Source organism: Streptopelia decaocto (assembly GCF_964273445.1).
Source record: "Streptopelia decaocto genome assembly, chromosome: 2".
Classification (NCBI taxonomy): Eukaryota; Metazoa; Chordata; class Aves; order Columbiformes; family Columbidae; genus Streptopelia; species Streptopelia decaocto.
The window spans coordinates 108,730,695-108,748,589 of NC_138655.1; the positions used below are offsets into that span (position 1 = coordinate 108,730,695).

A 17,895-nucleotide genomic window follows, 5' to 3' on the forward strand; every position below is an offset into this window, starting at 1 on the left:
CTGCTGAGGGTGCACTTCCAAATGACATTTGATCCAATTTAACTGCAAACTCCTGCAGAAAGAGTGGCCCCACCTCCTATTCTCCTCTCCTAGCAGGACAGAGTGACTACACAGCTGCTAAAACTACACTCTTCCTGATGGTTTCACACCCACAGACTGATTCAACTCAATGTGAAGTCTCTGCATCACCACAACTGACCCACAATCAGCAGCAAGAACACACAAATGCATGTCTAAGTGCAGAAGAAGAGAATGCCCACCATTTGTGAGGCCAATCTGCAACGAGGCTGGGTTAGAATTAATGGGGTACTACGTGGCCTGGAAGAAATAAATCCAGCCATACACTGGGTAAATTGGCCTTTGTTTGGAAGTCCTTAATCTGTGCTGCCACAAATCAGGGCAGAAAACATGCCAGCATCAACCCTTTGCTCTCACCTATCGCTATCACAGCATGAGGCCTCACACTGAGAAGCCTGCAAAAGTGGTAGAATAAAGCAAAGGAGGGAAATTATTAATAGAGTATATGCTATCAGGAGTGAGGACCTACTTCATAATTACACTTCAAGATAAGAAGTGCAATTATGCCAACAAAACTGGAAAGTCTCGAAGACATAAGAAAGTGGGAAAGAAAAAAGAAGTCAGACATAGGTTTCTGTTTTGTTTGGGGCGCGGGTATCTAAAGCCTTTCATAAACCATACAGGGAAGAAAAAAAATGCAACAGCAAGGAAAGCAAAGCAATGTTAATGAGACTGGGGTGCAAGCTGCATGAACATGGACTAAACCCACATCAAGGACAATCAGCTACAAAAGGCTTTAGCAGACAAATCATATGCAAGCACATTTATCCTTAGCATGAGCCCAGGTGCTGGCTGGGTCCAGAAGGAGCGAAGAAAGCCATGAGGGAAATGTCCCAGGAGGAAATTGCACTGACCTGGGAAGCCATCATCATCGATGTCGCCAAGGGCAGCCATGCTCTCCCCAAAGTGGGCGTTGTAGGCACTGTCACCGTCCAGGACGACCTGCTCTTCCAGCACTCCCTAGCAAGTAGGAAATAAAACAAGGTCAGTGAAATGGCGCGAGTCCTTGGTGAGGTGAGCCCTCCCTGCGGGAGCTGCCCATGTACGGCAGGAAGCACCTGGGGCAGGGCTGCTGTCTAACTCTTGCCCCCACTGCACACAGATTGCCTGGGCACCAAGAATCTAATTTATTTGTGTTTTAACCATCTTCTATCTTTTAGTTTTAAGGGGTGGAGGGGAGAGAAGCGCATGAGTGATATAACTAAAATGCTAAATTAAATAAAATGCTAAATTAACTAAATAGTAACTCAGCGATGTAACTAAACACAGTCAGAGGGCTTGGTGAGCTCATGAAGGTTTTCAGATGCTTAAAATTTAACAGCCTAAAGTTTGCTCTACTGGCAGATTACACCTGACCAGTGAAATCCGCAGTCCAGGCTTATTCAGCTAAACCCCAGCAATTTAAGGAGAATTTTCCCCTAAGCAAAAAACATTTAGGCAACTGGATGTGAAAAACTTTTTAAGTATTGGACAGCAGGATTAAAGCAAAGTCCCCATAAACCCTTCAGAAATGAAGAATAAGGAAAGGGACTTAATGCAATAAAGAGACAGAGGAAAGTTCAGAATAAAGTAGCTTTGTACTCCTATGCCATGAAAAGCCTTATATGGATCTGATATTTCTTGCCCACCCACTTTCTGGTCAGATACATAAGCCTTATTTTCTTGCAGACTTTCCTCAAGGGGAAAGGAACATTTCCACAAGAAAACAAAATTTAGTTATGCAATCCAGCTCTATACCCACCTCAAGGGCTATTTTGTTTTGGTTTTGCTTCCTTTGTGAATGAGAGTAAACTGCCCTCTGGAACATGTAATAAAATCTTTTTCTTGGCTGCAGGGAGTTGCTGACTTTAAGAAAATCCCACATAATGAAATTGCAACACAACAGAGAGGAGGGAGGCAGGCCTGTGTGTGCAACTCATTTCTTTGCAGTCCTCACAGGAGTGGGGAAAATATAAGCGTGTTAAATCTAGCATCACTATGCTGTTTGTATTATAATGCAGTTTTCTCTGATCCTCTGCAACGACCTCTTAAGCAATGATGTTTGTAGAATGAAACAGTTTAAAATGTTCAAACCCCAAAATAAAACCCACAATCCTGCAAACCATTGCTCCTGCAAGCAATTCTTGCTGCAGAAGTATAAGAAAACTCCTGCTAGCTCCTTGACTTTTTTATAAAAGATAAAAAAATAACTCATGCACTTTCTCACTGTGAGCTATTAGCCAACTTTGTTGGCTATTACCAGCTTGGTGTTCTGGACCCTATCCTGAGGACCCAGCAGCAACACTGCAATACAAGTGGGACAACCTTTTGATCAAACTGAAAAGTAAAGCCATTTAAGGGAGGAGCAATAACAGAAAATAAAATGACACCAAAAGCATTTCTGAATTGTCCCAAATGCTGCCTATAGTACTTACAGTGAATATTAAGTCTAACATAAACAAACGTCATATATTAACGTTCACAAAATACTGATGAAGCAAACCAATTTCATTTTAGTCCATAACAACCCCTCCTTTGAGACAGCGTTTTGAGGCCTGAACATTAAATCTTTAATAATTTGTAAAAAAAAAATTGTTGTCCTATAAATACAACATAAGAATGATCTTGTTTTGCCTGTGCAAGAAAGTTCAGACTTTTCCAAGATGGTTGTTGGGTCATGCAAAATTTGACAGTACAAGCTGATAAGAACTTCCCTTAAGTCTATATATGGGGCACAACATAAAGGTAACAAGAATTTAATTTCTGGTTTCTCTTCACAAGCTCTCCTAAATCCCCAGACATTTGTAGGTCCTTGTGACCACCCAAAATACAAAGGAAACTCAGTCAAAGCTGCTGACTCTTACTTGGTTTTGGCATCAAATTGATGTAAAACCACAAATACCACCAAGTTTCAACATAAAACCAGGCACTTTCCCAGACCTCCTCAAAAGATTCACAGCTCTGTGATGAATGTGAGCTGGTGTCTGGGAAACCATGATACCAGATGAGTTTTCCGTGACTTCATGCCCTGCTAGAGACATCTGGAGCCCCACTATTTGAGACATGGGGGTTTCAACATGCAGTACTGGAAAGACATTAGCGTTACCATGCCCAGACCCACACCCTCATCCCTTACCAAGTCATCTCCTGTAGATACTCACATTTCCTCTGTTGATATAGACAGTGACTTGACCTTCATCTCTGATCTCAGAAAACATAGGTGCTCCGACCAGCAGGTCTGACAACCCGTCAGAGTTCAGATCAACTGCACATAAGGAGGAGCCAAAGTAAGAGCCCATCTGTAACCAAGCCGAGTCACAACAAAGCATTCAGTATCTGCCCACACACAGGAGGAAGTCATTTAGGTGTTCGGTTTGTTGTTGTGGTTTTTTTTTTTAAATTATTTCAAATGATGACTTGCTGCTTTATCACTCACAAGCACTCCAACAGAGAAAGCTTAGAGGATAATTCTGGCACGAATTAAACACTTAACTGTAACACTGCATCAGCTTGGACGTTTTAGTAACAGAATAAAATTTATACTCTGGGACATGCTTAAGTGAGACACTTAAAGAGGTTTCTTAGACTAGCTTTCACTTGTCAAATGCTTAAAACCAGGAAGCCGTGAAATAAGTTTCCAAAACCAAGATCTGGCTACTGACTACTCATGCCCAGTGCCAGAGTTCCTAAAGAGACCTGATGTTGGGTACCACAGATCTTCTGGGGATACCTTAAAGAAATAAAGAAAAAAGAAAAATAGGCAAAGGATAGGGTATCCACAAAAAGAGGCATCTAAAATTATCTTTTGACTGTGAACTACCTTCCCCTGCTCCATTTGTGTCTATTTATATCAGTCACCTTCAAATACCAATACTGGTTGTGGGTTTTGATCATAGTCTTTCCTCTCACGTACAGGCTGGTGAGACCTTCAATAAAAGCTTTTCAGTTGCTAAGCAAAAAACCTAAGGCACTTTCAATCTCCAGGTAACATTGCTTGATAAAACTGAATTGCTTAAATTTAATATATTGATTTATTTACATGATTTTTTATATGGGTTAACATATCCTGGCACCACATTACGCATTTCAAATCACATTTAAACACAAAAAGGAAGCCAAAAGCAAGAATGGTATTCCACGCTTATTTTATCCACTTCTGCTAAGGTACCACAAAGCATACCCTTTGAGACCAACTACAAACCACCGCCTCAAAATTAAAATCAGCTTCCAAAGGAAAAATTAAAATATACCACTTCTTATTTGAAATTGAGAGCTTTTTACATAGTAGGAAAAACTGAGGTTACAGAAATAATTGGTTAGGTTAAAAAGAACGAATCACATTTCTCACATGCTTTTACGTTCCTCATTGGGGATCTCTGATTCACAGCCTTCCATGCCTGGTAAGTTTAGATGCACAAGCCAGAGCTACTGGGCACACTAGGAGATGGGCAGCAGCAACTCTGCTCCATGCAGTCTGTAAGATTTAAAAGCTGCTAAATATATATAGCAGGGTGAGTTAAGGATAGAGTTTCAGTTTGTAGTTCAGATTTTTGTGTCTGTGTGGGTTTAAGGTCAGACCTCAAACATCATTTGATTCCAGTTATTTTGTAGCTTAAGTTCCCTTGTGGATTTTTTTATTTGTTTATTTTTTTTTTATCCACTAAGGTTTTAAAACAAATCTCTCATGGGTAAGGAGCGAAAGTTATGAAAAACATTTCACTATGTATTCAGGCAGTTTTCAGGGAAAGGCTATTATTTACCCAACTGCAACATGGTATGTCTGCAGCGTGGGTGAGTTCATGTTGCTGTGAGAACCTGAAGTTTGTGCACATTTGTAACAAGACACTGCATTTTCTTTTTTCTTGTCTGCATTTGATTTCCTAGTTCAGCAATAAAAAAAGGGAAGGAAGAAACTGGACTGATTTTAACGTCTGTCTAACAAGAATGTCAGTGCAATGAACTTTCACACCAGTGGGAAGGACAGCATTTTGTGAGCGCTCATTTGCAGGCAGTGCTCATTGCTGAGCAAGTCTGGTTATATTTCAATCACAAAAAAAAAAAAAGAAATGGACAGCCTCCTCTTTAAAATAAAATTATTGTTTGGATTGTAGAGAACTTGTAGAAGACAGATATTAATGGGGAAGGAGGAGATAACAGCTTAGAAGTATTTGGATGTAAATACTTGATTAGTTATATGTAAGAATAACGCAATTAAATTGAAAAAAGGAAAGTTTTTGGCTGAGACTTGGAAACTTCCTGATAGCTCTGTTTATTAGGCTGAGGAACAGTTCTCCAGGAGTACATCCTTAGGGACATTTAAAACTCAACAGGGAAAGAAATTAACAGGAAGCAATCAAACACAGGAGATGCCCTGGATGAACTGGGAGGTCCTTTCCTTTCATGATGTCTGCAATTCTGCTAGTGCATAGAAAGGCAAATTTTGGAGAGGCCCTAAAATACAAGTCGCACTACACACCCACACATTCTTGCAGCTTTCCTCTATTCCAGGCATGTTTTTAAAGACTGCAACTGTGTTTTGTTGGGAAAAAATAACAAAACATGCTAACACTCCCAACTTGATGATACAGACTGTCACTGGATCCTTCTGACAGGGGCAAGTCTTCCTAGAGTCAGAAGCCACCAGCAACTTTTTTCTTCTGTCATTTCCTCGCCTTCCAGGAGAACACAAGGCAACTCCAGGTAAGGAGTATCATTTCCTCACTGCATTATTCCAAATAAGATATCTTTTTGCTGATACTTGTATCTGGACATACTGTCCACTTCATTTCCCCTGCAACACATCTTGAGCATGCCACCAGTGAAGAACACAAGCTGCTCCTCACTCAAATACAGCATCACATGGGGGGAGCTGGATCTCACTAACATTCACTAGATTTCATGGGGAAGGGGATGTAAGCTCTAAGACAGCAGTCCTAACTGTAAAATGTAGGACTAATTCATGGCAGGAAAGGGGAAATTATAATCTCTTGAGGCAATGAAGCTGCTCCTCCACAAAACAGCATAACTCTAATATCATCCCTGTCACAGCAAGACACAGAAAAACATACTGGGGCTTTTTGTATTAAACTAAGCTCCAGGCTACCACCATCTACCAGCAACATCTACTAAGAGGAAATCTCTGCATCTAGGCTCAACTGACATTCCACATCCCGCATCTCTGAAGGCAACAGCAGAAGTTGCAGCTACGTTTGTGTAAGGCTAAAGAGAACCACTAGCACAATGTTCAGCAAGACCTTAAATTTCAGTCACATGGGCACTGGACAGACTTTGTAGTCATGACCACTACAGGAGAAAGGGTATAAGGCTTGTCTGTAAAATACGTTTAGGTCTTCTAGGAGGATGAGGAGAAACAGAATTTGCTTGACAACTTGTGAAGCAGTGGAATGAAAATGTTGCTCTGAGACATTATTTACCCTTCTCACCCCTTGAAAGAAAACACACATACATAAAATCTCACCTTTTTTCCTGAAGCCTGAAAAATCTTTATTAGAGAGCCTGATCGCCTGTCTGTTCTGAAAATATAAACCTGAAAAGTGAAAGGAAAAAAAAGTTAACCAATACTAGCTACAAAGTGCATAATTGTATAGCATGAGTGCTTTCTTGGTACATCTAAATCACAATCATGACCATGGCTATTGCCAAGATCCAGTTTCAAGACCACTTTATTTTTCAGTCTTCTTTTAATAGACAAAACATAAAAATTCCCATTTTCATTATGAATCACAGGCCTCTTATCACAAGAAATGCTTGAATAGTATCTCATGACCTACGTTTTTGGTGCTTGTGTGTATGTGCACATGTGAGTATTTAAAAACACCTGGTAAAAGAACTTTCTAATTCTCAAATAAGTGGCACCTGGAGACTACCTGGAAACACACAGGGCAAAAGCCTGAGAAGGCAATAACCCAGTTCCCCTTCCCTTGTCCAGCCTTCCCTTCTCAGGAACACCTGTGGGCACATACTGCACTGTAAGCTTCATGATGCTTTAGCAAAGGTCAGAGTGGCAACCCCAGTTGGACCACCCAAGGCATTTGCACCATTTCTGTCTGAAACAATCTGTAAATCAGAAAACTATTAAAACATAGTCCACTATGTTTTCTGCACTCATCTCCACAGGAGAAACAGTTTTACCAAGAACTCTCGGGACTAATAGTATTGATGCAAGTTCAATAACAGATCTTGTACCAAAGCTGAAGACGTAAAACACACAGATTGTAGAACAAGACTCTCTTTGACAGAAAGGCTGGCTCCAGCAGCATTTGAGACGCCTCCAGCATTTGTCAGGCTCCATCCTAGCAGGTGCTCATGCAGTTCACAGGACAGAGGATCCCTTACTTCCAAGGCCATGTAGCAGAGCCAAGCACTTAACATAGTTGAATTTGTGGCGAGTTATTAATAGGTGATGAGACAGAGTTCAAAGCTGTTTTCAGCCAAAAACACAGCACACATTTACTGCAGACAATTGCTCTAGACATGAAGGACTCCCTACGTTTTGCAGTGGCTTGCTTAGCAGTGAAAACATGTTGCCAGGTGTTACAAGTCCAAGCCCAGTCTTAACTAATGACACTCTTGGTGACTTTGGAAAAATGACTCAGCTTCATTAAGTATCTTGGCTTTACCTTCAGTGAAAAGGGTGTGACAATGCTAACCACTTTCTATCAGGGAAGTGGAAATGATTAGCTTATTAGAGAGCGTGGAAATAACAGGACTGCTTAGTAGAATGTCCTCTACTCAACATCTCTTACTGCCCCTTTGCCATGTGTTCCCGCTACCCAGATCCTGTGCCAAGGGAGAATAATGGGAGCTTTTGCAACTGCCACAGTAGTCTTCAAACTACAAGGCCAGCCGCTTTCTCATGGATCTCATGTTAGCAGTTTTTTTCCCCCTCCTTGTACAGAAAATAAATCTGTTCCACAGAAAAAACAGGTTGGAAGGAAGGTGCATTGCAGCAGCCATAACAGAGTACCTGGGATAAAGAAAATATGTTTTTTCCACGTTCATGTCCTCTCAGTAGCAACTGCACTGTTACTATATCCCATATGTCCTAATCATGCCAGATCAGGTATATGTACCAAATTAATCTTCTGCTTCCATTCCATTTTACCAATTTGTGCTGCTACCCACTGGGACATGGATACTACCAAAAATAATCTGCCTAAACCAAGGGGTAGTGTTGCTGGTAATGAAGACTTCTTGCTTCTTATTGTTATGATTCAGCTACGACTCGCATCCCCATAGAGCAGGAGGGCCAGGGGGAAGAAGATGTAAGGAGGCTGCAGGACATCTCTGCTCAAGCATATGGTAGCAGTAGGTCCTGAAAGGATCGTATTTTGAAGAAAGAGGGACAAAAGCAGATCCTTTATATCCCTTCCCTCCCTCTCCCTACTCTCACTCCTCAACCCTTGGTTCAAAAACATATAAGGGTCACAGCGCTCACCTTCACGTGGCTCCCCCAATAGCAGCTGGGTACTCAGCACAGAACACCAGCCATCTCTGCCTTGCCATTCACTTGCTTACATCTTTAGGACATTGAACATATGTATGCCTACAGAAAAACTATTTTTTTTCCTTCTCAAGAGACTGTCACTAAGATTTCTAAGTACAGCTGGCAGAAACCCAGATTCTAATCCACTAAACATCAACATATTATGAAGTTTTAAGAGGGACATCAAATTGCCTAGTAAATGGCTTTTCATGCTATTAGAGATGCTACCCTGAAGTAAATACTGAAACAGTCAAACATATGAAGACAACAAGCAGAAGACAAACTCTCTTTTCCAAGTTTTTTCACTTCCAGGCAAGGTTTTAGTGATACCTATACATTACAAATCCTAAACAAAAGCAGTATGAAAGAAATGTTGCCTGTGTCTTGTTAAAATAACTGTTGTAAGAATTGAGTGGGAGAGAGAGGGGTAAGGGATGTGAGGCACTAGGAGAGACAGTCTGAGAAGATTTGATGACTTCAAACTACCTCAGCTCTCCCCTGCTCAGTGCTCTAAAACTACCCTGTAGGCGAAAATCTCTTGCCTTCTCAGACACATGGGAACTGCATCAGTAGTACCTTTTTTGCCCCATTGCATCTGACCACATTGTTGTTTGACAAAAAGCCACACCTTTCCGATGCCTCCATCCTGAGGAGCTCCTCCTACAACGTCCGTGGTAGTCGGCTGAGAGAAATGACCTGCTGTCACCGCATATCCTGAGTGGGAGATGGGGTGGGGTGGGAGAGGAGAGAAGAGAGGAAATAAATAAATAATCACACAAGGGAAGAGCCTGAGAAACAGGTCAGCCAGCTGGATCACGCTCATTGGGTTTCACTGTTCCTCCTGGGCTGCACGTTGTTAGCGTTCAACCATTCTGCTCAGGATGTGCCAATATTCAGCTCAAGAGCTCATGGCAATGGGAAATGACAGTACACCCTCCAGAACTCTTCCAAAAGCTGAGAGAAGAAAGAGTTGTGCGTGGAACTTGGCGAAGGACAAACAAAGAGGATACAGGGAGCATTTCAGTAACCACAAGTCCTGAAAGGGATGCAGTAAAACAGGAAGACGCACACACACGCAGAGCAAAGAGACCACATCACTACAGAGAGAGTATCACATCAAAGAGCAACAGTCTCACATCAACCAGAGAGAAGTGTCCTCTTTTGGCTAAAAACGCTGCCCAGGAAGGCTTGGAAAATTACGTGCTTTTGTTGGGGGGGGGGTGGGGAAAGTGGAGGACAGTAGGCAGAGAGGTCAGAGAAGTTAATGGCTTAAAAAGATTTTTGTTTAGGCAAGAAGAAAAATGGGAGGATAGATCAAAGAAAGAAAGAGTATATTTTAAAAAAAGGAGATCAAAGATTCAGTCTTATTTGACATATTAAAAAGATATATAATAACTAAAGATGAGTAGAGTGCTTTCCTTCTAAGGATGTCTTGATTTGCCTTGCTCTTCTGCTGTAAATTATGAGGCTCTTGTCTACATGGTAAACACTATAATTCAGGTCTGTCAGTGGCAAAACATATTTATGTCCTCAAATATGTATATATAAACTCTTAATTCAGCTATCACCAAGTAGTATCTTCCAAGTGGTATTTTTTTTAAGGCTAAAGGTTGAAGGGAAAATGAGAAGTCAGTGCAAGTCTTTAGTCAAACCACTGACTGTTTGAAATGCCTTCTAGGTCTCAACAGTCCTAGGCAATGGGGATTAGGTGCAAGCCTTTAAATTAAGTCTTTTAGGGACATTAACTGGTTTTAGAGCAAGTAAAATCAATTGAGTTAAAGATATTTCAAACCTACAGCAAATTCTTTCACAACCTCCTTCTGTTGCCAATGACTCACTTGCATGGTGCTATTTTTGTTGAATTAATTTGTATCTTGGATATACACTCTCTAATAATGTGTTGTATCCACCTTAAAGACAGGTGTAAGCAGACACGCAGCCTAACCAATGACACATAATTTGTCCATCAAAGGGCAAATGCAGGAATGAATGAGGCCCACTACCATCCAAGATGCTTTTCAGTTGAAATGCATTTTCTGTATTACTCAAAAAAAATAGAAAATATTTTTTTTAAACAAGCAAACAGCAATGGAATTTTCTGGTTCTTCTTTGCTTATATTTCTTTCCAGGTAAGTAACTCTAATTCAGATGTTCTTCTGTTCATGCTTTGCATAAAAATACATCACAAAAAAACATCACGATCAACTTTATAACATCAAAGCCTTGATATAAGTCATTAGACTGATCTGTTCTCTCAGTGAGCACCAGAGAGCTGCTTACCAAGGTACGTGTACCGCCTGGCTATCACAGCATCGTCGTTCAGCTTGTAATACGTGTTGTCAGTGAGATTCAGTACTTTGACAGTTCCTGTCCAATAATAAGATCCCGGTGCCCCCATGATGACCAGCTCCTACAGCAGGAAAAACAGAAGGGTATGGGGAAAAAAAGAAATAACGATCAAACCAAAAATTCATGCTTTACACAGTAATAGAGAAGGGACAGGACATTAAATTAAAACACCAATTGTAAGTCCATCTATAACAATCTCAATTCTGTGTGCATGTAGAGAGCATCCTTCTTCCCAAACATGGAGGTCACTGCACATACCCTAGAGGCACAGGTTCTTCCCTTTCATGGCCCCCTTCTGCTCAGCTGTTCTGCTGCTTCAGCAGAAGACTTCCTCAGCCTTACTAACCATCAAACTTATTCCTGCTAACACAGTCCTCCCAAAAATCTCTCTCCACTTGCTGCATTTCTCAACTATCCTCCGGAAGATCTGAAGAACTTCACCAAGTGACAGAAGCACCCCAGCACACCCAGACACACCACTCAGCTACGGACTGTGCCTCGATGCTGGCTGACACGCTATACCAACCAATCTTGAAGGATACAGCACAAAGCATTTTGATTTTACAGCTATGAAGCTAAAAAGCTGCCATGTACTCAACAAGTAGGGTGTGCATTATGTCATGGTTGGAACATTTTGCCTTATTCTGTCATCAGATACGCTCTGCTCTTTGAGAGACACCCTGGCAATAGTTCATTACAGACACCCAGCATGATTCAGGATTTTAAAACCCTAGAAATCAGGCAAAGTTTCATCCAGCATCCAAAGATATATACGGATAATGCTTTTGAATTAAGATCAAAGGTACATTCACATGCGAGACAGACTGTGAAAATGTTGCACAAAAGCATTCAGCATCCTTGCAGGGAAACCTCACTCCTAGATGTGGTTTTAAATACCTCCAGCAAGGGACCAAATTAAGCCTGGGATGTATTAAGCCTAGGTAAGTTCTCCATCCCTGGAGGAGACATGAGGACAGCTGCTTTGCCTCACATCTCCATTCAATGCAAGGCCATGGGCAAACTCCACCCTTGTGGGAAAACACTCGCATGCTCAGGATCCCTTTGGGCGACCAGTTCCAGTCAGGGGGAGATATTAAACAAGTGATTTTCCTAATAAGACTACAGAGACAGGACGGCAAATCAAATCAAAGAGCGGGACGTGCTTGGCAACAGTTTTTTTCCCTGGGAGGGGCCATGCCCTTGAGGTCAAGGGATCATTTACCATCAGTAGTGCTGAATATATGGTAGGGTCTTGCCTTTTTGACCTAAAAAGCCATTTATCTGCATTTCCTGCTCAGTAAGCTGCCATCAGGCTGCAGCACTGAAAGTTCAAAGATATCTTTTAAACTAGGGTAGCAAAGGAGGATTTAAAGCATGGGAACAGAAACAGGCTGGAGAGAGCAGACAAGCCAGGAAACAGCTGCTGCTGGCTGAACATCCACTTATCAGACAGTGCCACTGTGGCAACATCACCTGCCATCCCAGTTTACTCAGAAATCACCTTTTGCCATTTCAGAGAGGACACCTTTATTTTGCTTATATTAGCCTGGACAATAAATTCTGCAGATCAGTGCGTATGTAATTAGGAGTGAGTATATACTTGACATTACAGTTAAAAGAAGCCTGACACTGAAACAGCTTTTTTTCTTACAAACAAACAAACAAACAAAAATAATAACAACAACAACAACAAAACAATGACTAAAAAAACAACCCTGAAACATACATAAATAAATGGATTCATCCTTGACGTAACTAAAACATGGCTGACAGACTTCTGTCCAGGAAAGAATATGGTCTGGTATTTAGAACAGCTCTGGAGCATATATTTTACCATACTATTTTTTCTTGGATTTTTTGACAGAAAGAACTGAAGCAGAACTGGGGAAAAAAAAAAAAAAAGGTATTTATCTTATATATGTATATGTATGTGCATGTATACATTCATATAGATACATATACCTACATGTGCACATACATAAATCTGATTGGTAAGGACTTTTTTATATCACCACCTCAAGTAAAGCATTAACATAAGACACAGGGACTCTATGCAACATGTACACAATAAAAACATTCCCTGAGGACACTTCCCAGAGTTAATTCGTTAGTTCTCATGCACGGACCTCGAGACACATGCATGTATGTATGAACCACTGGACAGGTGTTGTGCGAGAGGCAGGCACCCAGGAGGCTGGACAAGGGAGGAGGGTGTTTTTTGGTGAGAAGGGACCATACTCAGTGCTCAGCTTGCTGTCCAAGCCATCCTTGGAGCTCCTCTCCTGGGGCATGCGGTAGTAGAGCTGCTCACCAACCCCATCCCTGCTGTGTACATGCTTCTGCTTACCTCGGTGAAGAAGCCTGCAATTCCCGCCTGGCACGACCCGTGCTCCTCCCCATACTTCTTCTTGTACTCTGGATGGGAAAAGGGAAAAAAAATAAATCATGGTCATCCCTGGCACAGCACACGCTTTCCAACTGAGAACGCAGAGCCTCAAGAGCACGCAGAACTCCCAGGCTGGACGTGCCACCAATATGCACCATGGCAGCATCCTCACCCACATCGGGGGCAAAGCGAGTGGCTTGAAATCATCCTGGGGACATCCAGCGTGCTGCCTAGGGAGTGGTTAAGTGAGCAGTAGCACAGTAACGTGATGAACACAGCAGCACCATCACCCTGATAATGGCACATCAGCAAATGCACCTGCCTCCAGCAGCTAGACCTGCACAGCCTGGGAGGGAGGGGAATGAAAGGTGATGCCCATGCCTGTGTGCCACTGACCCCGCACCGAGAGGTTTAATCCCCAGGCCTGTCACTACCTCAGAGGAATAAGTGATTCCCCACTCCAACAACAGTCACCAAAGACCCCATAAACATATCTGCTGGTGAGATACTTCAGGACACCGGCCCCAAGAAACAGGTGACAAGTGAGGACGGGACACTGTGTTTCTAAGTGATCAGACAACAATCTCATCTCAGGGATGCTCAGGTCTGCTGCTTTCCATGGCCACGTGCTCAGAGCCCCCAGTTCACAGGGGACCCAGCCAGCACCACTACAGTTTTTGTTTCTGTATTTTATACAGCAACTCCTTCTGCTGTCAAACCTGATGAATTTTTATCTTTTTGCAGAGAAGGAAAAAAAAATATATATATTTTTAGAAACACATTAAGTTCAGGGGGAGGAAAGAGGAAGAAACAAAAAAAATAATATCACTTTCCTGCCTTAATCCACACATTTTCAGTTTAAGAGCATTTCAAACTTAAGAGCTGGATCAGAACCTTTGCAGATTATTTCTAGATTTCTAAATATTTCAAATATTTACCATACTAATGAGTGCTCGGCTTGAGCATATTGCCACTTCCTCTATATTACAGTAATTCAGGTTCCAAAAAGATTCACCATATAGCCTGGTAATTTTGTTTGTTGTTTTTTTTTTCCTCTGAGTAAACATCATTAACTCATTGCTAAATGATAAAAAAAAAATCATGAAATCAATGACCAAATTGTCTCTTTGGAACCAAGCAAGCTCCTTCTGAGTTGAATTTTATCTTATTGAAGACCAAAAGGAATTAATTATAAACTGCTGCCTTCTCATATAATTTTTTCAAAAGTGTGTGCATATTTATACACAGACACACACAACCCCATTCCCCCTTTACGAATTATATATAGTATCTTCCTAACATCATAAAGATTCTAAGATTTTAAGGAATTTGCTGAGGTAATACCAGTTGCACAGGGAAAGGTTTAGTTGGAGAGACCATGCAGGACAGTGACTTGATCCACAAATTACAGGCCAAATGCCTAATGCTCTTGGCTGAGGCAGGGCCCCGCCAAAGCAGACGTGTGTCCCAGCAGAGCTGGAGGGCCAGAAGCAGGATTGGGTTTCCTAGTGAGAATGCTTGACAACAATTCCACTGAGAAACGAAGCCCATATTTGCTCATGGCTATTCAGAAAGTGTTGGGGCTCTGAATCGCTATCTTTCCACATAGAGTTTCTCACAGATCCAGGCCCTCTTTGTCTGGGAAAAAAAAAAAGTTTATTGATATGAACTTTTTTTATTCAGAGAGCCAAGGAGATGAGGTTTCGCCCTCTGGCATTTCTTGAAAAATAACGCTGTGCATGTCCTAAAGGCCCTGCCTTCACTATGGCTGGATTCCCACCCTTGCATAAGATGAAATGCAGCAAGTCCCACGTCCGTCCCATTCAGATGTTTTCACTTCCAGCCAAGGTTTTCCCTTTCCATGATGTACTGAAGTACGAACAGGCCTTGCCTCTTCCCAGTTTTGCACCTGACCTGCTGTACTTTGGAACAAAACACTGCTGGCCACCATGGAGGTCTGGAGTTATCCTTCCGCCTTACCTGCTAAACTTGGTGGGAGGCTTTTGTAATGCCAGAGATCAAGGCTTTAGAGACTGCCTTATTAAATCCCACTTTACAGGATACTTTTTTTTTTTTTTTTGGATGGAGGGATAGAGGGGCTTAGGTTGATGCTCAACCAGCACAAGTGAGCACCGTGCCCTGCCTGAAAAGCCATCCAGGGCCATGCAGCCATGGGCCCCCAGCCCACCACAAGGCCACAGCACCCACCCTCCCTTCAGGCACTAAGCGCTGCGGTCCCTGTTACATCTTACTCATGACCCAGGCCAGGGCATAGCCTCTTAAAATCCAAAAAGGGCCCCTCATCTGGGACTTGAGAAGAGAGGATTTCTTACGCATATATTTCTTTTGAGAGCACACCTCAATGGCTGTGCCATGCTCCTAAACAACTGCTGCAAGTAGGCCCTACTGACAATTTGATGGATTTAAAATGTTGTATTTCCCTATAAAATTCTATTATGGTTGGCTCATGGTTTCTTTAAGTGTCTCCTTCAAAAAACATACGGCTCAATTTGCTTTAAAATAAAACAGAAAAATTGCCAGAGGGTATTTAACTTGGACAGTGAAAGGTTTAGGTCAGGCAAATAACGACATAACCATGGGGAATGCCTCAGTGCAGGATGAGAGGCAAATAAAACTTGTTTCTTATTTGGCATTTTCAAATTTCTTCTTGTCTTCTTTTATAAACAGGCTTTCCAGCACTTTTTTTTTTTTTCCACGCCACGATTTTTTCATGATTCAGCAACACATAAAAAGCCTCAAACACAATGGCGGCTTCCCCAGCCAACAGAGCTTTGCTGTAGGCTTGGGTGAGGCTTGGACATCTCCAAACCATCGCCCCACACAACTCCAGCCATCCAAGAGGTCCCATCCACACACAGCTGCGAGTCCAAATGATCCAGTTCACACAAGCTGTCCCCTGAATTCAGCTGAAAATTAAAACCAAGGGCACGCAAAACCATAAGAGGACAGCAGGAGTGGCAAGGGGAATAAGGCAGCTATACAAGGGTGGTAGATGCATCCGTAGCTTAATGCAGCTGTGACTAACAAATAAGAAAAAATTATTTCATTTCTTAGGATAAGCAAAGGATTTTCTTCCAATAAAACAATACATGCACAAAAATTAAACCTTTTCTCCAATCAAGTAAAAAATTTGTTGAATTCACAGCATTGTTTTATTATAATATAATTCTGCCTACCCTTTTTTTTTAAAGATACACCAAATTCAGATCAAGGCATAACTTGAAACAAAAGCCCCAACATCCAAGGACACAACACAGCTGATTTTAATCAGCAATATACATGTTAGAAAGTGAACAGAAATACATACATTGCTTTCATTGTCAGGCAATGAAAAATCAATTATTCTTTAAATTAATCAAATTATTATTAACTGCAATGCATAAGGAATGGGAAAGATTTGGTAGTTTAAATGGTTGTGTAGCGAAATGAGTTGGTATATTCACTGAAGCTCATACCCTGTTTCCCCAAAAATAAGACAGGTTCTTATATTAATTTTTGCTCCAAAAGATACTTACTTTTTTACATTTATAGCTGCCTGGACACTATTTAAATTGACTTTTTTAATGAACTGTAACTAGGGCTTATTCTTGGAGTAGGGCTTATATTTCAAGCATCCTCAAAAAATCCTGAAAAATCATGCTAGGGCTTATTTTTGAGGTAGGTTTTATCTTCAGGGAAACAGGGTACTTTTACAGACACTGTTCATGGCTTTCTGTAATGTTCACTGTTTTTTAAGTCACTTACTGTGGCAAAATTGCTAGAACTAATGGCCCTTATTTCACTTAAACAAGTAGTTACATTGTGGTTGTAACAGTTAATAGATGGGAATGCAGCATTTGAATTGAATTCAGAGTTTGGATATAACCAGTGCTTCTGTGAACTAAAGAAAAGACATCAAAACATTTTGACTTGAATAAATACCTGAAAATACTTCTCAGGAAAAAAAACAGAGCTTACAGAAGAAGAATAAATGGATTCATTACAGTAGCATGGCGTGACATACAGCAACAATGCAAAGTAATGACTGTCCTTTCCTACAGGTATCAAGACTCCACCTTATCATTATGGGGTCTGAGGACACCATACATGCCAATTAAATAATTCTAACACTTCTGAGAGACAAAACAGCTTTAGTGACATTTTGAAAGAGGAAACAGATGAACAAAGGCTGAAATAGCCCAGACATTGAGTCTATTTGAGCATTTAAACCTCCACTGACACAAAGCAGAGATCGGCACCACATTTTGGGAGGATCCAGACAGAGGCAGTCCTCCCCAGGGAGCCAGCAGCCCAGACCAGATGGACACTGAGGTCCCGATCTCCTGCATAACCCTTTCAGCACAAAATCACCCCTTTTCATTGGCCCACCTAATTCCCACCTGCATGCGGCTCCCCCCATCCTTCCTCACGTGTCAAATAGGTCTCCTTCCACCCATGCACCGATGGTCACAGCCCACAGCCACCACTCACATCCTGGACTGTCACATCCTGGACTGTCACATCTCAGCCCCACAGGCCTCTGCCTCCTCCCTTGAGCTGCTCTGCCTCTCCCAAGCAGTAGATAAGGTCAAAAGGC

At 41.7% G+C, this 17,895-nt stretch overlaps 1 protein-coding gene across 2 annotated transcripts in view; it reads right to left on the reverse strand.

Moving 5' to 3' along the window:
- ITGA9 (integrin subunit alpha 9) overlaps positions 1-17,895 on the reverse strand; it is a 226,264-nt gene that overhangs the window by 187,266 nt on the left and 21,103 nt on the right. For both annotated transcript variants that reach the window (XM_082045318.1, XM_082045319.1), the window contains exons 5-10: positions 13,260-13,327; positions 10,844-10,973; positions 9,192-9,277; positions 6,536-6,604; positions 3,219-3,356; positions 933-1,038 (exon numbers count right to left, since the gene is read on the reverse strand). In XM_082045318.1, coding sequence (XP_081901444.1) covers positions 933-1,038; positions 3,219-3,356; positions 6,536-6,604; positions 9,192-9,277; positions 10,844-10,973; positions 13,260-13,327 — 597 coding nt within the window. The remainder of the gene's footprint in view (positions 1-932; positions 1,039-3,218; positions 3,357-6,535; positions 6,605-9,191; positions 9,278-10,843; positions 10,974-13,259; positions 13,328-17,895) is intronic.